General features: G+C 38.8%; 1 protein-coding gene across 1 annotated transcript; it reads right to left on the reverse strand.

The window, feature by feature from the left end:
• Positions 1 to 3054: 3054 nt before the first annotated feature.
• THBS1 (thrombospondin 1) lies at positions 3055 to 23387 on the reverse strand. Its single transcript, XM_026664562.2, has 22 exons — positions 23098 to 23387; positions 22433 to 22526; positions 19676 to 20250; positions 19040 to 19115; positions 18641 to 18828; positions 17441 to 17551; positions 16182 to 16275; positions 14812 to 14985; positions 14184 to 14360; positions 13820 to 13993; positions 13414 to 13541; positions 13167 to 13319; positions 12465 to 12683; positions 11838 to 11945; positions 11130 to 11289; positions 10519 to 10637; positions 8263 to 8497; positions 7417 to 7644; positions 6476 to 6747; positions 6153 to 6250; positions 5895 to 6034; positions 3055 to 5474 (listed from the first exon to the last, which is right to left on the reverse strand). Exons 2-22 carry the CDS (start codon positions 22497 to 22499, stop codon positions 5467 to 5469), a joined length of 3504 nt encoding a protein of 1167 aa, XP_026520347.1. The 5' UTR covers positions 22500 to 22526; positions 23098 to 23387; the 3' UTR covers positions 3055 to 5466.
• Between the last annotated feature and the right edge of the window lie 391 nt (positions 23388 to 23778).

Below are 23778 nucleotides of genomic sequence, written 5' to 3' on the forward strand. Positions count from 1 at the left end.
CTGCTGTCGGGATTCCCAGGCCTGATGGGGGAAAAAATGTTTTCAGGGTTTTCCAGAAGGGTTGGGGCTAATCTCACCTTTGGTTAACTGAATAGCAATATTAGCATGATGAAGATCTGTCATATGTGTACTAAATGTTACAGCACAAGCAAGAAATGCTTCTTATTAGGATGGTATTTTGCACATCATTAAGGCCTTATCATAGAAAATGGTATGCAAAATGCCATCCAAATAAGAAGCATTTGCTTCTTCTGTAACATTTTAGCACTCATATAGAGATAGATCTTCCTCACTTTGTGGAAAGCTGTTTCACAGGTATAAATATTCACAGATATAAAGACAGATCCTGTGTGGCATAGTGGTTAAGGTGTTGGACTTGTAACAAGGAGACACAGGTTCAAGCCCACCTTCAGCCATGGAAATTCTGGGCGATTTTAAACTGATCACTTTCCTTCAGCACAACCTACTTTACAGAATTATCACTGAGGGATGAGGATACTAAGGATCGAAATATAGATTTGATATGTAGATCTGATAAATAAACACTTCTACATAGATTCCTCACCTTGATCCTGATATGTAGTAAACATGAATTCCAGCATAAATTAAATACTGATTATTCATCTTGCCAATTAAAAAATTCTGAATATATTTCATTTGTTGTTGATAAAGTTTTTCCCTTGGTAATTTCTTCTTAAAATCAATTTTCTATTTTCTAACCATTTTTTCTATCATTTTTTTTCTTTTGGGATTGAAGTGCTTGGAATAAGTAATCAGAAAAGACTGAAGACCAGAACAGCACTGAATCTGTACAAACAGTAGGAATCAATGGGCTATTTTTTAGAGATGTGCAAAACATTATGTGTACAAGTTGTTCCATGTTTCTCTGCACAGCTCATTTTGGGTGGTGTCTGCCAGAACTGAAACTCAACTTTCAAAAGTTTTGTTCCATTTGCGGAACAAAATTGGACCATTTTGCCCTGGGCCTGGACTGAAACATACTTCTTCCAGGCTAACGTACTGAAGAGAGGGAAAGCATGGAAAAAGCCAAAAATGCAGCAGCTGGGATGGCTGAAGAGAGGATAGGAGAAGACTGGGAAAATTATAGGCCAGGAGAACAAGTGAGATGAGAAGATCATTTTCACAATTATTCATGTCTTGGACGCTTCATGATTTCATTGCAATATGTGGTGCTGACCTTGAAGATCTTGGAAGCTGTACCTCACAGGTGTCAAACTTGCCGTGTCTCATTGCTGTCATGTGGCGTTTCGCAATGTTTTTCCCATTCGCAGAGCTGGGGTGGGCATGGCCTGCGTGTGACACATCCGGCCCACGGGATTTTGACACCCTGCAGCTGATCCAGAATTTAGCACACAGGTAATTATGGTCACACCACAATATGTCCATGTAAACTTGTAACTTTGCAAGCTACACTCATTACCAGTTGGCTTCTGGAAAGAATTCAAGATTCTTGTGGTCATGTATAAAGCTCTTTATGGCATAAAATTTGAATATTTACAGAACAACCTCTGCCTCCTGAATTGTTTCTTTCTGTCCTATAAAATCAGACCAGGTCAGCATTGCTTAAGTAATTGGACCCAGCAAATATCATTTCTTTGTTTCTATTTTCACCCTTTGAAATAATATTACTCCTGAGATCCATATGGACAGGACCCCAATGGCTTTTAGGAAGATGTTTGAGAATTGGCTGTTTGCACTGGATGTAGTTTAAGATGGGAGATGGCCTTGCTAATCTTAGAAATTGGATGAATGGATGTTGTATAGCAGCAGCTGAGGGGAGGAATGGGAAGGCACTTGAAAGATATTGGGCAGGCAATCCAGTGGGATATTCAATGCTGGATATCAATGGTAGTGGCAACATCTGGGAATGACTGGGATATCAGCTGCTGGAAACCGCAAAGGAAAGAAACCTTTCTATGTTCACCTGAACTGCATTGCAGGCTTTGATTATGCTGAATCATTATTGGGCCATGGCTGGCCCAATAATGATTCAGCATAAAAGGAAAATACATTTTGTCCTGAGCAAGTTATCACATTCCAAGAGTCTCACAAAATAGTTTTGGATTAGCTATAATTTGCCAAAATGCAATCCATAATGCTTTGATTGTTCTGGTGTTTTTTTTGCTGAACCAACATCCAGAGGGTTGAACAAAATGGGTGCTACTTATTCCATTCTCCCCTCTCTGAACAGCTCCCAGCATGGTTTATCCCAGCCACCTGCTTTCCCTCCTCCCTTCCTGATTCTCCTCATCTCCTCATTGATGTCATTGGCTTTTTCTGGTTCTTACCATTGCTATCCCCCAAACACCCACTTCTGCCCAGAACAACCATATTTCTTTTCATATCTTGCAACCCCATTCTCCTCAAAAGAGCTTCTTGTTGTTCCAGATAAAGAATAAAATATTCCAAAGATAAATTTTATTTTGGTGATGGATCACCCAAACCCATATAGTCCACACATAAACATTTTCATGTCTAATTATTACTATTTTATATTTTATTACATATGTTTCCTTACTAATATTTTACCATTGATTTGAATTGCTATATATAGCAACTAGGCAACCTATGATGCATTCAGCATTCTTTTGTCAGTACCTATTTACCTGAAGAGATATATACTGTAGAATGACCACGGGCAGGCAAAAAAGCAGTGAGACTGGGAATGACCCTTTGCTTGTGAGAAACTCGCAGAGAGTGTCAGAAATCATGATCACATGACCTCAGCTGATTGCAATGGCACTGCAGTGACCACATATTTGTGAATACAACTGGTTTGAGGATCCTTGAAGTTTCAATTCAATTCAGTGGAAGTTAATGGATCCTGGGTTTTCTATGCATTATTTAAGTTACTGCACTTGAGGTACCTCAATTCCAAAATTGTTGCCCTATATTAAATTGTTTCAGCTAATTGAAGGTTACAAACAAACAAATAAACAGGATAGTTTTAGTGGTATATAGATGGAAGAAGTATTGAACTGGAATACATTTTTTGTTTTAATGAAAATAGGAAGAAAAATATGAAGCCATAACTAAAAGTTGTAAATATAAACTTTGAAATTTTTATTTCATGTACATGGGAAATTTTATCACACAATTTACATCTTTGAAAACTGTAAAATGGTTAAAATGTGTACAAAATATTCTCATTCTTTGAAAAAAGTATTTACTAATAGCAACACTACTGGGGAGGAAAATCAAATTATTCTTCAGTTCAGTGTGCAAATGAAATATAAAAATAGAAACACTACAGCCCTACAGGTAGCATTTCCTGATAATTTATTTAAATAGAACATCTAAAACAGGAGATTAACTATTCCAACAGTTATGAAAAAAATAATTTATACAAAATTCAAAGAATGGAATACAAGATGTTAGAGAACAAAGTATCTAACAAGAATATAGGAAATTGTTCTCAGCACTGTTCCAATGCTGTTTTCTTACTGGGAATATGAATTTTGACTATATACAACTTGTAATATATATATTTTTTTAAAAACCTTCTAATACTACAGTAGCTTTAAATTTTGTTAGATATTTAAACTCTGCTTGATCCAAAGGTTGTTTTTTTTTTCATTTTTCAGTCAAACAACAATGAGGTAATATTTGTAGTTAAAAAAAATTTGCCTTTGACATTCCTTGTTTTCTAGTAACAGGGCTGTAGAGAAAATGAAGCTAGTCTTATACTAAAAGCAGTCTTCAAATGATGCCCCAAACAACCCGCTCCGCCCCCCTATGCAATGTGTCTTCTGCAGTCCATACTGGTGAGGAAATTGGGTATTCTGTTGGAATGAAATGATGCCTTTAGTCCTCAGTATCCTCCAAACAGATCTTTTCTTTTTTATTTGGCATACTGACCAACAGGAATGTACTATAATCTTAACCAGCAAAGGTGATAAGGCCAACACATGAATACCCCCTGTGCAAATAACAGGTCAAAGGATTGTGATTTAAAATAATTTAAAATTATTCCATTTTTTCCCTTGACCGACAGGGACTCAACATCGATACATTTTCTGCTTTGGCAATACAACAATAAGTAGCCTGCTTGGTTACTTTGTCAGCTGTTTTGCACAGAGGAAGAAAACACACTGAGAACAATGCCTACCCTACTGTTCCACATTGCTTAGGGGAACTTATTGTTTGCAATCTAAAATACTATTGCAAGAAACTATAAAAATTCATTTAGAACAATAAATAACCTTTATTTACAATCTTTCTGTCATACAAAAATGTAGCAAAATGGATAGTCTTGACGCATTGTTTCCGTTTCAATCTACAGTCTTTTGTTATTCAGAACAGGCAGGATAGGTAAAAAATAAATATTTTACATTTATTTTATCTACAGATGTCTTCCACAAAAACCATTTTTGGAACTTTTTCTTTTTTTTTTTGCATTTTGTAGAACAGAATTTTAGCATTTAACTGCACTCATCACTCATTGTGCTTTTGAAACTTTCATTAAAAAATGCTTTAAAAGTTACTGAAGGCCACACAAGTGCTAAATTGAGATGAAAGTGCTCTTTGACACTTTTAATATTGTTGCTGGATCTGCATGAGAACCAGACCATGGATGCAGCAGCACAGAAAATCTTGCTTTACCCATATGTTCCTTGCTGTCCATTCCTCCCCCCTCCCCCGCCATAAACCTGCTTCAATCAAATGTGCCATAATTGTTGTTTCATTTGCCCCATTGTAGATTTTGTTTTAATTCGTTAATATTGCATCTGGCTAGTTAGCAAGTATAACTTGCAAGTATTTTCCTACACAATTAAGCAAAGTAGGCACTATTTGTGGAAACAGAACTAAGGTATAATCTTGGGTGTGAGCATAAAGTGATCCATACTGATGAATTAAGTGGGGCTTATGCCTGAGCAAATGTGCATTGGATAATGCTCCAGGACAATATGCAATAATTTTTATCTTACCATCCAATTTACCTTGACATAAACCCAAGGAAGCATAACCGTCTTTTAGAAAACTCTAAAACTCCAACCTAACTCAAACCTTCTTCCCTTCCTTCTTCTATAGGTTGAAACCTCTGGTTTAATATTTAAGTAGTCCACATAAAGATACCCTTGTTGCAAAAGTGCTGATCCATTGGACCTCCAGTTAAAAAGAGGCAGTGACAATGCCCAGCTACACAAACATCTTTCTCAAAGAAATAACTATTCATTTCTGAAGCGGAGGAATGTCCTTGTTCCTGAAAGACATGTTTCTTCTGTGCTAACAGAGGTCAGATGGGAAGATTTGCAAATTTCTCTCTCTCTCAAAAGCATTCCCTCGAAACAGGTCATGTAGTCTGAGTCTCACGAAGGCAGGAAGAGAGGAATGAGCAAAAGCAAAACACAACACAACAAAAGGTCCACCAGGGGTCCTAGAAATTTAACAGTTCAGAAGGTGCAATACCAGCATTTTGAATTTCTATAACAAATTGCCTTCCAATCATTGATCTGCAAAAAAGAGACAAAAACCATCAATTGTTTAGTATTTAAGCAATTACAATTAGAGATACATTTATAAAATAGTAATCAACATACAAAATAAACACCTAACTCTACTTGTTCTTGTACAAAAGGTGGGGTTATTTCAAAGGAAAATATACCAGAGTAACAAGCCTACTGCTTCTCTAATGAAGCAGTTGCCCAACTCAGATACCTGTAATTCAGATAGTTATTTAATTTAAATCACTTTAAATTTAAGATCTTTTTCTTATTCAGCAAATAAACTGTTTGCAAATACATTTCTTATTTACATTTATTAAGTGTGATCTAATACTTCCTTTTTTTAAAAAAAATTGAGTTTATAAAGATATACTAAATACTTCATGATATTAAATCTAACAATACAAGGTTATTCATGTATGTTCTTACCTTTGCACTCATATTTTAGATCAGAGAAGAATGTCATTTCCTGAGAGAAGACAAACAGTCCTAAGCGACCACCAGCATAGGTTTTGTCATAGAGAGGACCAGAGTCAGCCATGATCTTCTTTCCTTCATACATTACCACTCTGTAAGGAAGAGCAGTGATAATTCATCTTTAGCATGAAACAACATACTTACACTGTAACCTTGAACAAGACTTTCCCAAAAGATATAAATGGTTCAGTCTATATCAGTGATACTTACCTAATGAAGCCAGTTTTTGGCCTGTGACTGAGACGCCATCTATAAGCAGTGAAATCTTTCCAACCTATCTGACGAGGGTCATGCCACAGAGTCTTTACCTGAAAGGTAAATGTAAAGAATGAATTGTGCATTGCAATTACATTTATATAAGCCCTGGAGATAAACCAGAAGCTCTTAGCAGGGACAGAAAGAGTTTTCTTTTTTAAAAAAAGCTTGTTATCCTTAAAATATTTTATTAAGATAGCTATGTCTTACATTAGTGTAATTTGCTAAGGTTTTTGAAAAGAAAAATGAGTTCATTAATAATAGAAATTATTTATTACCTGTCCAACAGTATTTCCAGTATGCCACAAGGCATTTCGAAGGTGTATTCCAGGACCTGTGGTGGAGTTTACTACTTTGATAGAAAGACCCGAATATCCTTGAGCTCTGGTAGGCTGTACTTCCCAATATGTTTGGGTAACTTGTTTCCACATGACCACATAAAAACGGCTACTGGATTGATACCCAAATACAAAGCCAGCGTAGTCATCATCTCTTTCCGTGTTAATGAAGAAAGTACCACTGAAGTCAACAGCATTAAACTCATCAAAACCTAAGAAAAATAAAAATAAGATGTCAATTCATGCTTTAAAGTCCATGTAAGGTTTTCATTAACAAATCTCTCTCTCTCTCTCAAAATTGACCTGAGGTTTGTGTTCAAAACTTCTAATGAAAGCATATATTTTTCTGGATGATTATGTTTTTCCCCTCACTATTTGCATCGTCGAAGTGTTTTTATACAACGAATTGGAATTAAATGGAATTACAACTATGATTCATAACCGTATCTTAAATCCCAATTTACATCCATTGCCTTGTGCAAAGCTGCATCTTTCCAGCAAAAGCAAAAGTGAATGGGCATACTGAACAGGGATCCAGTATTCAGAAAGAGTTATACAGACTTGCTGTCCTATTGGATAAGGCTTAAAGGAGCTTAAGTAACATTGTTGTTGTTTAATTTCCTGAAATCAATGTTTTTATCCTTGCCCTCTTTCCTTCAGTGCCTGTTCATTCCAAAAACTGAGCAGCTGGTATTTTTAAGAATGCTTTATGAAAAACATTTAAAAAATAAATTATTAAAACAGTTATAAACATGGTGATGAGGTGAAGGAATGTGAATGTGAGGATGAAGAATACCTATATCCTAATAGAGCAATATGATATTTGTTGACCAGAAGGAGAGGATTCTCAGTGGATGTGTGTGCAAAACTTTGATGCTCACCAATAGCAAGTCCAGGATCACAGTTGACAGTCTGAACCAGTTCTTTGCCTTTGTGACGAACAATCCAGTTGGGATCAATTTGAGATGTTCCCTTCGGATCCAAGGGAATCATCTGGAATCGACGGAAGTCTGTCTCACTTATGTGAACATTCTCAGGGCAGACGTCATCAATGTCGTTAACATTATCATTGTCAAAATCATCTTTGCATGCATCTCCCCGCCCATCACCTGGCAAAAAAGAGGGGAATAAAGGATGAGTTCAGAAAGAAAGAAATGAACACCAGAGCCAAAAATGTGGTATATTTTAGTCTTCCAGTAGCAGATAGCTTGAGCAATTATACATATGAACCAGTTCAAGAATTAGCTAAGTGGCTGGAATTCTTAGTAGCTAAAGTAATTTTTAAATAACAGCAAGTTTTAAATGTTTAAACAGAAGAGCCTGTTTAAACATGTCCTTAAAACCTGGCTGGGTTCCCTGATCCTGGATTATCATGGATAGTATATTCCCCTTGGAAGATATTTCATTGTTTAATTCATTGTTTTTTCTCTAGACTTTGTTTCTATTGTGTTTTTTTCTAGATGTAGAAAAAGTATGTATGCCTGTATGCATATATGTATTTTATGTATGTACAGTATGCCATTCAGAGACATACAAATTGGGATAACCTAACATTTTAATAAATTAACAAACAAAATTTAAATATTACAAGGAGTAAAGGAATGCTGCATTTGCTGCAAAACAATATATTCATATTAATGCTTTTTAATAAACCACATTGAAGACTACATTACACGTCTAAATGTTATGCAGTCTCTTTGTAATTTCATGCAAATTGTCTTTCTTACCATCTGAATCAACTTGGTCACGGTTGGGAACCAATCTGCAATTATCTCTGTCATCAGGAATACCATCATTGTCATCGTCGTGGTCACAGGCATCCCCTTTCCCATCTTTGTCATGGTCAGCTTGGTTCGCATTGGGCACATAAGGACAGTTATCAAGATTATTCTGGTGGCCATCTTCATCAATATCCTGGTTGTCATCACACTTATCCCCTATGCGATCGGAATCCGAATCCATCTGAAAGCAAAATGTGGAACACATTAGGGCAAAGATTCACCCAACCCTGAAAGGTAGTATCTTGAAACAGGAGGCAATCCAGAGGTCTTGCTTGGATTCAATGGTCAGATTGAATCCTTCATTTCAGTAGCTTATGAAGAAGTGGTTTTTGCACTCATGGGCCTTTCACTTTAGTAACATGAGCAGTGTTGTGGTTCGCTGGCAGCCTGTGCAGACGGCAGCGGAATCAGACAGTGGGGAAGAACGGGGACCAGTCCGGGAGTCTGGAGAGGACTCCAATGCAGAGATGGGGCCAGGACCATCTGGGAGTTGTGTGCTGATTCCGGAGCCTTCAGAGTCTGGCAGCAGCGAGGCAGAGGAACAAGGGGACCCTGTTCCCAGTGCGTGGTATGCGCAGAGCTGCTAGAAGGCAAGAACAGTTGAAACAAAAGGGGCAACTTGGGAGTAAGGCTTGGAGGTGATTACCCCTCCACTAAGGTATAAAGGAGGTGCAAAGGTAGAGAAACCTTTGCAGGAATCAAAGTTGTTCACTCTGTTCTGATTAAACCTTGAAGCTCTGTGTGGACCTTGTACTTTAGTTGATTCCCCCCCCCCAGTTAATTTGGCACTTTAGTTGTTGGCAGCAATTCAAAGGAGATAAAGGTGGGTGCTTATCTCGAGGGACTGTTTGGGACTCATGGGCTGGTAATGAACATAATTCCCAGTGTTGAAATAAAACAAGAGTTATTTTGACTGTGTGATTAATTATGGTCTCAGGAAGCCTTTGTCAGAACAAGCAAAGATAAATATGTATAGGATACTAATGTGCACTCAAAGTTTGGAATTATTGGGAACTTTAGCTCTGTGTAGGATTCACCTTCAGTTAGTGAAAGATAACTTCTTAACGTCTAGCCAGTTTGTTTTGGCATATTGGGGAAAAGTCAAACTTAGCTATGGTTTCTATTATCTATAGTGCATTTTTCAGGTTGGTAGCAACTGTATTGATTCTGCCTTTCTAAAATATAATCAAACAATGTTTAGATCTAGAAGGCTATATTAATCCTAAATTGTTTGGCTTTATTTTGCTGCAAGGGCAGCTGAACAACCTCAGACTGTTCATTGTGAAATAAATCATATAAAAAACAACAGGTCTTCAATTTTAGCCACCACATAAAATAAGTTCTCTGAAGCAGATTTTCATCTTAAAAATAGATATAATTCATTGTAGTGCTTAGTGTGGCACATTATTTTAGAAACCAATAGGGTTTTGAGACTGTACATGTCCTTTTAACTAGATAATCTACAGTATAAATCTAGATTCCAGCTATTTATTGCAAATGTGGCAATTCAAGCATTTCAATTATGCTGCTGAGGCTATTAATCCTACTTCTTATACATGATAGGACTGTGCAGGCTTTTCCCACTGCTACTTTAGACTTGGGTGAATTAAATGGGATGGAATAGATCTCTCCATATTTTTTAGTCCTTAATCAAGTAAAATTATTTTGAGTTTTTTTAATTTTAATTTTAAATTTTTTTAAAAAAATTAAAATTTAATTTTTAAAAAACCATTAGTGATGTAAGTGTTTGGTACTACTTTATCCTTTATCCCTGATGAGCCTTTTAAGGGGTGCACTTTTGTAAAACTAAATTCCTCACCTCAGGACATCATAAGTCATGATACCCCTACACGTACAAACTTTTTTCTTTTGCAGATTATATATTGTTTGACATATTAACAGTATTTTTATTGCTAAATTCCTGAAATGCTTAGGTTGAAAAGCAATAATTTGGGGTATTTATTTTATTTAATCTGCATTTAATAAACGTGTAAACTCTACATAGACCTCCCTTTCCAATTATATATATTCACTATATTGCTGGCTAATGTTGTTGCAGTACAAAATATAATTTTTCACCTGAGTACAGTGTAGTGATTAAGTTGTTATATCAAGGCTGAGGAGACCCAGGTTCTGTACATAACATTCTGTATATTAGAAGATGAAATAAATATTTGATTGCCTAAGGGCACTTAAACTGACCTGGTCTGGATTATGCGCCATTGGACAGTTGTCACACTGATCTCCAACACCATCCAAGTCGGAATCCGTTTGATCCACATTGTACACATATTGGCAGTTGTCTCTTTCATTAAGAATGCCTAGAAATGTAGAGGAACCCATTCAAGTATCTTTAATAGTAAATACATCTAGATAATCAGTTATTGCATAAAAGTAATTGAGAGAAAATGGTTCATAAAAGCCAAACTAATAGCCTATCTCTTTAGGCATCTAATACTAATAGAACTGTCATTTCAGTTAACATTTCAGTTCAACAATATCTACAAACCAAATAGGATGCAGTATAAAAATAAAATCTGCTTCTATAGAAGCTGCCATATATGACATAAAGTAAGCAGATAAAAAACCTGGGATGCTATTAGAATATGCAATGTATTCGAATTTGCAAAAGTACCTCCAAAATGGCGAGTGTATAACTCGCGTTTTTCTATTTTTCATTTATTTACTTGAAATGTTTGTTATGTCCAGGTCATCATTAAGAGTAGAACGTGCTCAAGGGCAGATTCTCTACCTTGAGATGACTTGGAGAGTCATGCCATAAAAGAAGAAAAGAAGAAGTAACCAAACTTTACCGTCTCCATCAATATCCACAGCACAGGCATCGCCTTCTCCATTTTGGTCCGTGTCTATCTGAAGAGGATTGTGATTGTATGGGCAATTATCACAGTGATCACCAACATCATCCCTATCATAGTCATACTGTTGTGGATTGAAATTGAATGGACAGTTATCCTGCAGAAGAAAAATTGAAAAGCCTTGTTAAAATTTGCTCAGATATTGGCGCAGGCAGTGTCATTAATAATGTATTCAGTAGAGTTACTAGAGTAAGTAGGGTAGCAAAGGCATTCTTTCTTTGCCGTGTAAAATTGATATGTGATGCAGCATCCATCTTTTATTGTGAAACTTTTTTTAAAAAAATCCATTTTTAGCTACAAATTAGATAACTATTTCAAATTACTGCCAAAGACTAGCTACTTTTCAATCGTGTATCATGGTTTCAATCTCCTCCTCTTTCCACGTTTTACATTAGTAGTAGGGAGGGACAGTACATTGGTGGGCAAACCTGTGACTTTTTCATTTTACTATGAACAGAGTAGTAAATGGGCAAGGATTTTATTTCATATTTTACTTTTTCTTCCACTGACTGCATGAGGAGAAATCTACTAATCCATTCCAAGGTTTCACTGGATGTATATGCAATTTTCTTGTGGTCTTTGGCTATCACTGAGATGGACATTGTCTATACTACAGAGGAACATGAATGTTTTTATTAAACTTGCCCTATCATCAGGAATGTTGTCGTTGTCATCATCATCATCACAGGCATCACCAATTCCATCATCATCATAATCTTCTTGTCCAGAATTGGGAAGTTTGGGGCAATTATCCTGCAGAAAAAGATACAGAACTTGTGTCTTTAATTTCACACAAACTAATACTCAGATTACAAAGACAGACCCTTTCTTGATGATTCTTTAATTTAGAGCACTGTCAGCATCACTAAAATCCATGGTTTTTGAACAACAACAAGAAATTATTCTGAAACACTTTTGCTTACTCAAACTAAGCAGTTAAAAATACATGTGAGTTATGATTAATGTATTTCATTAAATTTGGGTTGTGTCCATGGCAACTAATTTATTTAAATATACTACACTGCATAGTTAATATGTCCACTATCAGATCTTCATAATATTGTGCCCTTTTCTGCTATCTCCTTTCGGCATGTGATTATTTTCCCCAGAAGTTTGCATCACAAAATTTGGAAAAATGGAAAAACTCTGTTTCATCTCAGAAGTTCATTTAAGAAGTATTAATTCAATAATCTCATATATTAAAATGCTAACCAAACCACTTTCCCCCAGTATTAAAGGATGGAATGGTATATAATCAAGAAATGGGCTTACTTTAGTGCAGTGATAAGTAGCATTGGCAACACACTGAAGATCCTCATTTGGCCATCCATCTAAGTCACTGTCTTCTCCACAGATAATCCCATTGCCAGCATATCCTGGTTTACATTCACAGCGGTACATTGGGTCACTGAAGTGTCCAAGGTAGATGCACTTGGCATATTTGTTGCAGGTGTGAGTTCCATCAGCACATGGATTACGTGGCTTGCATACCTAAGACAGATGTAAGAATACACTTGCAGAGATGCCTTTACCTCATTCTTCTTTTAATGAATCAATGGAAGAACCAACACCTGACATTTCTACTGTGTTTTCAAAGCAAGCAGCTATTGATTATGTGTGAATTCTCTTTAAAGAGAATTAGGCATATGGTTTTCTTTATCATGTTTTAGATACCGACTAGGGCTTCAATTCTCAATTGTCACTCTCTTTATACAAAAGAAAGGTCTGCCCTGTGAATTCCACCTACCATTTGTGGCTCTCCATTTGCTTATTTAATGGGTTTCCAGCTTGATTCAAACTGAATTTCTTATATGCAACTGGTTGCCTCTGAACAAAATCACATGGTTGCATGTAATAAAATAAATTGCTACCTAGTATCTTCTTTAATTCTTGATCATATACAAGACTGTAAAGGCCTTAATTCAACAGGGACTGAGGTTGCATAAACAGGAAACATTTCTATTTTGACAGTACCTGTTTGTTTGCCATTGCATCTTCCACACTTTGACCAAAGGGCTGTGGTCCTGTGAAGCGGGAGGGACAAGGCAGGCAGTGATAACCAGGTACAGTATTCTCACATCTGTGTATTCCACCAAGTACAAAGCAAGTATCCGGGACCTCTTGGCACTGAAATATGAAGAAGTGGGAGAAAAATTTGGCCATAGGTTCATTTACAAACATCTTGAACATTGACTATATTAATGCATGCAAATTATCTTACTTCATCAATATCCTTGCATCTAATTCCATTTCCTTGATAGCCAACAGGGCATGGGCCACATTTCCAGGAACCATCAGGGAAGCTAGTGCATTTACTTCCCGCAAAACAAGGATTAGATAGACATCCATCTAAAAACGACAAGAAAATTGGCACAAATCAAGTTTTATTTTCTTGGCTGCTCTCATCATTAGACAGAATGAGATGGCCACCTTAAAAATACCTGATAGAGTATCAGAAATAGCAACAAGATCATGAAAGTCATAATGCAGTTATTTTGCCAAACTATTTCACATTTCTTTCTTATGAAATTTAAGTTGTTGCATTCTCTACTTTGCCATACTCTTCTGAAAATGACACAGCACTCTTACATGCGCTGCTTAATAGTTCATGATAGGCCATTACTCACCGATTGGGCAATCCTGCTTGTTGCATATCTGAGTGGCTGTTGCATCACCAATGCAATCCTTCCCTCCAAATTTGGGCTCTGGATTATTGCAGAGACGACTGCGTTTCTGAATGCCTCCTCCACACGTAATTGGACAGGCATCCCAAGGCGACCATGGTCCCCAGTTCCCATTAACTGAAAAAAAACCCACAAATATTTCTGTATCTTGGAACTGAAGGGGAAAATGCCATTGGTATTAGAAATTCAGGTTGATTTGGGTGACTTTTTGAAAAAGTTTTAATAATTTCTGTTCTCAATCTCAAGTGATGAATATTAAAATGCTATCATGTTTCTTGTAGAAAGCCATTTTAGACAGTGAACTTACTTGGGCATGGGCTTTTCTGGCAAGGCATGTTTTCTCGTGCCTCTCCTTCACATGTTTTGCCTCCCATCTGAGGAAGTGGAGAATTGCACAGACGGATTCGAGTGATTAACCCACTTCCACAAGTAACAGAGCAGGAAGACCAAGGGGACCAGTGGCTCCAAGCACCATTCTGTCGGACTGTAAGCAGTAAAATGTTGCTTAGTGAGTATCAAAATATTGTTATAGTAGATTAGGAAATCACCATACTGTAGGGTTCTTGGAACTCTTTGATTATGCTAGCACTGATGACATTACCTAGCTTCATTACCTGCAGTGGGTAATGAAATGTCTGCAAGAAAAGAACCACATTCAGAGAGCACCAAAGAATCCACACCTCAACCTGAGCTACAAATATTATCTTCTATTAATTACCCCACTGAAAAAATATTTAGATATTGCTGTCACTTCAGAAAATCGTTTTTATAGGAGGTATAGGAAGTTTAAATCCTCAACCATCTCATAAATCCTATCACAACCAAATGTTTTACACTTAATCTGAAGTAAACCAATGTTCCCCAGTATTAAGTATGGAAGGACAGAGTAAGAACAGATAGCATTTATCTATAATGTAAAGAATTTGAATGCTCACATCTCTTATCGCATTCTTGCATGTTACATATCCGTGTTTGCACTGAGGAGCCTTCACAAAGATGGTTGATTCTGTCACAAGAGCGACCTCTCTGCTGAATCCCATTGCCACAGGTTGTAGAGCAAGTGGTCCACTCAGACCAGGGAGACCAAGCATCATCTGCGGAATCGCTTGCTGTAAAGAGAAGAGAAATAAATATAATAAATATATAATAAAAACAATCACCGTTCTTAGAAATTAGAATAGAATATCTTTATTGTCATTGCATTCCATGAATACAATGAAATTTGAGAGCTACTCCAGCACAGTACCCCAAACACCACATCACAATCACACTACAGAGTATTTAAAAATTAAAATAATTATAATAATAATAGGACCAAATCACAAATGCACTGTTTGATTCAAGACAATTACTGCCTTGGAAAAGAAACTGTTTCTCAATCTATTAGTCCTCATTTTAAGACACCTATAACACCTCCCTGATGGTAACAGTTCGAAATATGAATGTCTAGGATGACAACGGTCTGTGGAGATTTTTAGTGTTCTAGAGAGGAGTCTGGTCTTCGCGATCTCATCCAAAGAAGAAAGAGAGCAACTGATGATTTTTTGTGTGTGCTGTGTTTATAACTCTCTGGAGCATCTTCTTATCCACCTCAAAATTACCTCAAAAGGGAGCAGAGATTGCCAAAATAATATAGTGACAGATCCTATATTGCCCTGTAAGTTTCCAGATACTCTGATCTTTGATAATTGAACTATCCAAATTACATATGAATGTAAGAAATATTCAGAACCAGATGACTAAGGTCTCGTGTAACATATTTTGGAGATTTATGGGACACCTTGTGCTCACCCAGGAGAAGAAAATAAACACAGATAATCATGCTAACAGTTCCTGAAATCTCCCAAGGGATATGAAAAACCGTATTAAGATTTTGCTTTAGTTTCTTCAAACTATGAAATACAACTCAGAATAAACTCATGGGAGTTTCATCATTCTTAACACATTTTTATTCTCATATATGCTGTCCTGACTGGATTTGTAGTTCTTTCTTGATTTTATTTGTCTTTTAATTTTTACCTCATTCAAGTTACCTTGACATAAGCCATCTATCTGCAAACTAAAAAACAATAAAATGATTGCTATTGTGTGCTTAGTTCAAAATCTAATATTTATAGCTGATCCTGAATGTAGTGGCAATTTCAAAGATGTCTACCTTAGTTTCAGAATCTCAGGCTAGAAACTGTGCTCTCTTCCATATACACTTTTCAAGGTAAATTATACCTTCTAGGCACAGGCAATGAAAATACAAAAACAAACAAATCCTAAATCCTATTAAATAAGTTAAGGGGATGTAGGTACTTACGCCAACATCGTGGGCAGCATTCACCATCAGGAACTGTGGCATTGGAACAAGGCATGAGTGGACAAGACACTTTATGGCACATTACAGCGGAATTCTAAACAGGAAGAAGGAACCCTCATATTAAAAAAAAACCCTACATAAATCTGACATTTTGTTTCCCAATGCCTTAATGCTCTACTACAACCAGTCATACTCTATTGTGCAAAGTATTTTTCCCAACAGCTGTTTAACATTTAAAAAGGAGAGACTATAATTAGTATGAGAGAAGAGAAAGAGAAATAAACCCATCTCCTTTCCAACTGGAAGCAGTAAGGATACTTTAGGAATTGACTTTAAAACAACTTATGTCATCAAGTTAGTAATCATGAAGCCAAAAATAGGCTTAAAATGTTACAGTCAGGACTGATTTTTAGTCCAGATTGTAAGTTTTGAAGCCTATTTTTGACTTATAGTCCCATTAAGCTGAATGCAATTTTAATAAGTATGCAGGTGATTGCTGCCTGGAATCTGAACAATGGGTAGTTTGGTTTTTGGTGGAGTATACTGAAGCTTTTTGAAGTCAAAGCAAACCCAAGAATATGAAGCCCTTCAACCAATTGCAACCCTTATTTATTTTTGTATCCCTTTGTTCATTTAATCAACAGCTATTATTAAAATGGGAAAACCAAATCTTGTGGAGTAGCTTTCCAGATCTTGTCTCATTAAGCTAATAAAAATTCTCAAAGTTGCCATTTTGGTTATTTGCCTGAATTTTATTTGATCATCAGAGAACGGATTTAGGAAAGCTGGCTCCACATTCAAACAGTCCATGTTGTAGTTTGATGTGTATTTTCATCTTATGCCAAAAAAACAAAACAAATGACTGTGCAAAAGAAGGAATGATAACTTTTGCCAATTCTGTTCTTTAAAGGATAATAGATAACATGATTTGTAGCTTTAGGGGATAACATAAACAAAGACTGAATTAGATGTCAGTAGTACAAAGAAAAACACAGAAGCTTTAGCCAAATACAACTGTCTTAAACTGTCAAAAAGGCAGCTCTGATTAGGAAGCAAGTTTAATAGAACTTTCCTTGCTGCAAATATTCATTCACAACATATAGAAGGTGGTAGGTTTAAGTTGAAAAGAATGAATTCAAACTTTCTTATGAAGACAGTAATAGGTATTTGGGTCACAAATTTCTCTGCATGGGTTACATTTTGCATAATGTATTAACTAGATGCATGATAAAACCTGGTTAGCTGTAAAAAAATCTCACCTGGCAGGTACATGTGGTACAGGTGTCAGTGGTCCACTCAGCTGTATTTTCATACACAACATTATTGTGGAGACATATTCCTTTCTTTATATTATGTGGGGCAATAAGTTCCTTTACATCAGACATAAAAGGAATAGATAATAATAAAGATTTATAAATCAGTCTGAATCTGACAGAGCAAGAAAATTGGTTTTACACTTACTTAGAAAGGATTATGCTTCCATGTTAAATGCTATAGCTCTAAATACCTACGTAGTATTTAAATGATATAACTAAAGTAATACATTTATTTTTCTCCGTTTGATTGCTTACCTATGTTAGACCATAGGGAGAAGCTTCAGGGGAAGCTGGACTATATACAGATGCAAGCTTTAGCCAGGTGTCTAGGACCATAGTTGCTAGAGAAAGTTTAATAAAAATACTGCAAATGACTATAGGAAGACCTCAATTTATGACCATAATTGAATCTAGTTGTTAAGTGGGTCATCTTGTGACCCCCCCCAACCAATTTTATGACTTTAAGCAAATGCTTTGTTTGATAAGTAAGCCCATTGTTTGCTATAGGATAGGTTGTTTTTTTTTGCTGGAAACTGGAAGTAAATGCCAGTTTCCAGCAAAAGCATGATACATCCCAGTCATGTGACCATGCAAACAATCATGCATGCAGGCCAATTGCCAAGCATCCAAAATGTGACCACATGACGATACAGGGCCGGTTGGCCATTGGAACTTCAAATCTGGGTTGTAAGTAGCTTTTTCATTGTAACTGTGAATGGTTGCTGAGCAACTGATTGTAAGTAGAGGATTACCTGTACAGCAGGATATATCTATTTTTAGTTCAGTTACAAAAACTATTGATATTAGACACTGACTAAATTTAATGTAATGCTATATTGGCCTTGATTTAACATAAGTAGGTGGAGCTAAACATTATATTTCATTCAGCATACTACAACACAGATCTAATCATGGCTTAACATGTATGAAGCATCTTAGGTGGGTGGCTGAGAAGAAAGTAGTAACTTTCTCCTTATGCACAAACATTGCCCAGGCTGGTCACTTAAAAATATTTCTTTCTTACAGTACTGTAAGTGAATGTCTGTTTCCCATCATTTTGGAATGCAAAATAGTTAGCGTTGATGAGTCAAGGAGCCCTTAGGAGACTTTTGATTCTTTCTTGGGTATTTAATATCCACTTACCATATTGTTGACAGAGATTTCAACCTTCGTAACCAGGGCACGCAGGCTTTGCAGTTCTATAAACATTTTGGTTAGATCGTCACAAGAAAAGCCACAGACGTCCTTGGTTTTCTGGCCAATGTAGTTGGTGCGAATGGCTGGACGGGAGCCGTTCATGGGATTGTCTAATTTAATAAGTGTTCCAGTAGCTAAAGAAACAAGTAAAACACATACAGATTATCTATAGAAACACTGTCAAAAACTGACAGAATTCAGCTTAAACAAATGTAAGTCAATATTTCCTTAAAATACAGTGGTCTGCATTTCATGTTGTGTCTAAACTCATTCATCTCACATAAACAGGAATCTTATAATCAATGAATGGGCCAATACATTTGAAGAAAAAGGTTTCTAACGTACAGATTTGACAGCCTTTATTCCTCAGGATGGTTTCCAGTGTAGTTCCAAACACAAACCGAACATTCTGCAGCATTCCCTGAAAACATAAAGATTGAAAGAATCCATCACTATTGCCAGGGGAATTCTTGATGCATATATGTTTTAAGTGGGCACAACCATCAATTTATATTTTAACTCTCACATTGTTTTTCCCTGTAGTTTATTAGTCAGCTTGGGTTAGGAATGACCTATATTTAATTCAGCATGTGTAAGAATTTTCATACCTATATTTAAAGATGTTATTGTTTTAATTTGTAATGCAAGCGTAAACTATACTGGCCAGAATTCTCATTAATTGATAATAAGTCAGTCTTTCACTTCCTTTTCATATCAACAATGATCAAATCTTAACATTGCCTAATTTTTAACCAAAAACTCAAATTCAATTTAAAGCTTACACCATTGGATACATTTTAACCGTACATGTTAATATTCCAAGTGTCAGTTAAATCCCCTTTGCTGTGGATAGTAGTCAATAATGAGTAGTCGGGGGCAAAATTTTTACGTTCTTGAAACTATTCCCCCCCTCCCCCCATGGCAAATCAAATTGGCTTCCTCGAATTGGACTCTTGAATTTGTTATTAGAAAGTATCTTACCGGGAAGTTGTCATTCACTCCTCCTTTAGCAATACGGAGTCTGGCTCTGTTGGACAGATCCCGAGTGAAGATGTCCTGGATAGGAATTTCCAGCTCAACATTTGTCATTTTTTCACAGCCCACATAGAGCTGAGCCTGATCCTCTTGCACAAAGAGAGTGATGCTACTCCATCGCGCCAGGGGCAACTTCACCTCCTCCACCGACACCAAACTTTGGTTGCCTTCATCAGGAAAGACGCTCAGGTCCAAAGTTTTTGCCTTGCCGTTGAGCACCAACTTAAAAACGTAGCCAGAATTGTCCTTGCGCTCCACGGCCAGGATGGTGCCAGCGTCCTTCTTTATGGGGCGAAGATTAGCTAACAAGATGAAGCCCTTCTCGGCTTGGATGGCATAAAGAAGGTCTTGAAATTTGTGGTCGGAAACTGCCGGGATACGGTTGGCATCATCTATGCGGTAGGCAGGGCTGGAAGTCTCCAGTCCTTTGATGGAATGTACCCCCTGGCCTTTGTGAGCTCCCTTGCGGCCAAAGCCAATTAACTCAAAGAGATCGAAAACACTGTTGTCATCACTAGTCTCTGTCAAAATAAGGGAGAGGAAGGGAGAGGCAGAAAGAGATGGTTATGTTGGGCAGGGATGGGTCTAAACCAGGGGTCTCCAATCTTGGCAACTTTAAGACTTGTGGACTTCAACTCCCAGAATTCCTCAGCCAGCAACGTTGGATACCCCTGGTCTAAACAGCTGCTACTGCTGTTGTTATTGGACCCTCTCTTTTGTTGATAAGAGGAGTCCCAATAAATATATGCTGTCAAAAGTTATAGAGGAAAGGGTTTGGCTCTTATAGTCAGTCCTCTGGTCCCACAGCAGTTTCCCATCCCTACAGCTTGGGTTCTGCTGCAGCAAAGCAATGGAGGCAAGCTGCAAAAAATACTTGGCTTCCCAGTTCTTCTTGGATGAGCCAAGAGGATCAAAGAAGAGCGTTTGGCCAAAGGACAAAAGAAAGCAAAGTCCAGGATTCTTCTTGTCATTCTCCTTGCCTCCTCCAGGGACTCTGAAGTTGCAAAGTGGAGAGCAAGACAAAGATGTAAAGCAGAGGCTCCCAAGTTATGATCTAGGGTGGCTGTGTGAGGAACAAACCCAAAAGAGGGAGCCCAAAGCAATAGAGGAGGATGGGAAGCCAACTCTGCCCCAAAAGAAGCAGAGCCGAACAGCAGGGGCTCAGTAAAGCTTCAGGGCAGCTAGGTGAGAAAAATAAATAGCATTGCTAGCGTCTGGCTCAACCTAGAAGTCAGGCACAATGCCTTGGATCAGATAGATAGATAGAATTCTTTATGGGGCAAGTGCAATTGGACACACAAGAATCCCCTGAAGCATCAGGGATCTGGTTGAGGGTAATAGAATAACAGAATTGGAAGGGACCTTGGAGGTCTTCTAGTCCAACCCCCTGCTTGGGCAGGAAACCCTACATCACTTCAGACAAATGGTTATCCAATCTCTTCTTAAAAACTTCCAGTGCTGGAGCGTTCACAACTCCTGAAGACAAGTTGTTCCACTGATCAATTGTTCTAATTGTCAGGAAATTTTCTCCTTAGTTCTAAGTTGCTTCTCTCCTTGATTAGTTTCCACCCATCGCTTCTTGCAATGCACCCCCCACCTCCCGCGACGGAATCCGGCAGCTGGGCTTCCCCTCCCGCTACCTCTTTTACTTGATAAAAAAACACTTCCATACAGAACTATGACAGCCCGCCGACCTGCCCCTTTGCTGTGTGCCTGGTCTGGCTCGGAGCGTCCCTGGCACGGCGCCCTGGCCCCAAGCGAGGCAGATGCCAAGGTCAATAGTCCGCTGGGAGCCAGAGCCCAGAAGGAAAACGCCTCGAGCCCCCGAGTCCCTTCTCAAAGATCAAGCCACAAGCCGGTCGAGGCAGCCCAGCCGGGGAAGCCCCGGGCACAGGAGCCGCTGAAGCAAGAGAAGCGGGACAATCAATTGACCGCGTCGCGGCTCCATCCCTTGGCACAGGCAGCTTCCCACCCCTGGCTAGTGGCGGACACCGCCTCGCAGGCAAAGTCGCTTGGGCAGAGGGGCATCCTTTCAGGGAACGGAGGCTGTCTTTTCAACCCGGTACTCTCGGCTCTGTTGGTTGCAACTCCTCGGCGTTGCCCACAGAAGAGAACGAGAGGTATAGAATAGAATAACAGAGTTGGAAGGGACCTTGGAGGTCTTCTAGTCCAACCCCCCTGCCTAGGCAGGAAACCCTACACCACTTCAGATAAATGGTATAAAGTCCAGCTGGAAGGCGCCAGGTTAGCCACTGTACTGGGTAGCCCACTGTATTGGTCCGTTTTAAGCAGTTTTTGCCAACCCTAACTTGACTACCTTAGACTGTCTACTATTAGACTGTCTACTATTGACCTCACCCCTTTCCTAAGAGGTCTGTAGGGGGTCTGCGCGTGCATAAGCGCACCAACGTGCCTACCGTCCCTGTCCTATTGTTTCTTTTATTTTTCTTATATGTATCCATGTATTCATAACTATGTTTTTACTTATACCTATTATCTTGTAAGCGATTGACAAACCAAATGAAATAAAATAAATAAACGTAAGCTGGACGAGGGTCCTCTAGAGCCTTTCTCCCTTCTCTCTCCCTCGACACTTAATCCCGATTTCGACCGCAAAGTCTCCCAATTCGGCATAGCCTCCCTATTTACCCGCGAACGCCTCCTCCCTCCCTCCCTCCCTCTCTGCGATCCCACAGTCTTTACCTGGAATCCGGTTCGTTGTGCAGACTCCAAGCATCAGAAAGAGAAAGAGACCACCGGATAGCTCCATGGCAGGAATCTCGCCCCAAAGGACAACCTTCAAGCAAGAAACAAACCGTCACCGGTCATTCGACGACCTCGGACTCTCGCCCTCGCACCTTCTAAACACAAGCAGCCGGCTCCAAGAAGAAGCGCGCAAGCTAGGAAGGGTCGGTGAAGTGGAGGAAGAAGAGGGAGAAATCGTGGCTACAGACCGACCGAAGCCTCGAGTGAGCAAGGTAGAAAGAAGGAAGGGGAAACAATTGGATGGATGGAAGGAAGGAAGGAAGGAAGGGAAGGAAGGAAGGAAGGAAGGAAGGAAGGAAGGAAGGAAGGAAGGAAGGAAAGAAGGAAAGAAGGAAGGAAAGGAAGGAAAGGAAGGAAAGAAGGAAGGAAAGGAAGGAAAGGAAGGAAAGAAGGAAAGAAGGAAGAAAAGAAGGAAAGAAAGAAAGAAAGAAAGAAGGAAAGAAGGAAGGAAGGAAGGAAGGAAGGAAAGAAGGAAGGAAGGAAGGAAGGAAAGAAGGAAGGAAGGAAGGAAGGAAGGAAGGAAAGGCGCTGTAGCTTTTCCCTATTTATCTTGATTGTCTTTTCCAAGCGAAGTTGGAGGAAAAAATGCCTTCAGGACTTACTTTTCGTAGGAGGCGGCGAAGGATCCCCCAGAATCAGATCCTCTTGAGAGCAAATGTGGTTTTATAGAGCTCAGTACAAAAATCCTTCCTGGTGTTCTTGGGCTCTGCGAAGTTTCCCCAGCGTGGGCTTAACACCTTGTACACGTCCCAGCCAGTGGTGTCCTTTGCGGTCCTTGGAGCAGTCCGAGAGCGCGAGGGGTCTTTTTGCTGCCGGCGGACTGAAACGGATCAAGAGGAGCTCGCCCCTCCCCGCAGGTCTCCCCTGGTGATCACCCTCGCTCTTTGCACTGAAGCGGCGGCAGGAGTTCCCTCGCCTTTAAGGAGGTCGGTTGCTCGCACCCCCGAAACTCCGCCAGCCAATCAGCGGCGGGCGGACAGGAAGCGGGCTGGAACGAATCCAATTAACTCGCAACGAGGCAGAACACAGGCATGCGCGCGCCCAGGCACCCCATACCTAAAACGCAGTCCGGGAGAAGTCGGTGATGCGCGGGGGCGGTTGGTGACAGATTCGTTCCGACTTCCCACCCACTCCTTGGCCACCTTGTCCCTGGAGGCTTGGGGGAAGGGGGGGCTGTGCTGTCCCTGGAGCTTTCTCTTATGGCAAGGGATATTTTTCTACATTCCGGGCAGTTGTGAATTCCTGGGTGTACAATGTGCAGGGAAAGTCCTCCTCTCAACAAG

This window comes from Notechis scutatus, chromosome 1 (assembly GCF_049901735.1).
Source record: "Notechis scutatus isolate UNSWTSFEM ecotype Mainland chromosome 1, rNotScu1.2, whole genome shotgun sequence".
NCBI lineage: Eukaryota > Metazoa > Chordata > Lepidosauria > Squamata > Elapidae > Notechis > Notechis scutatus.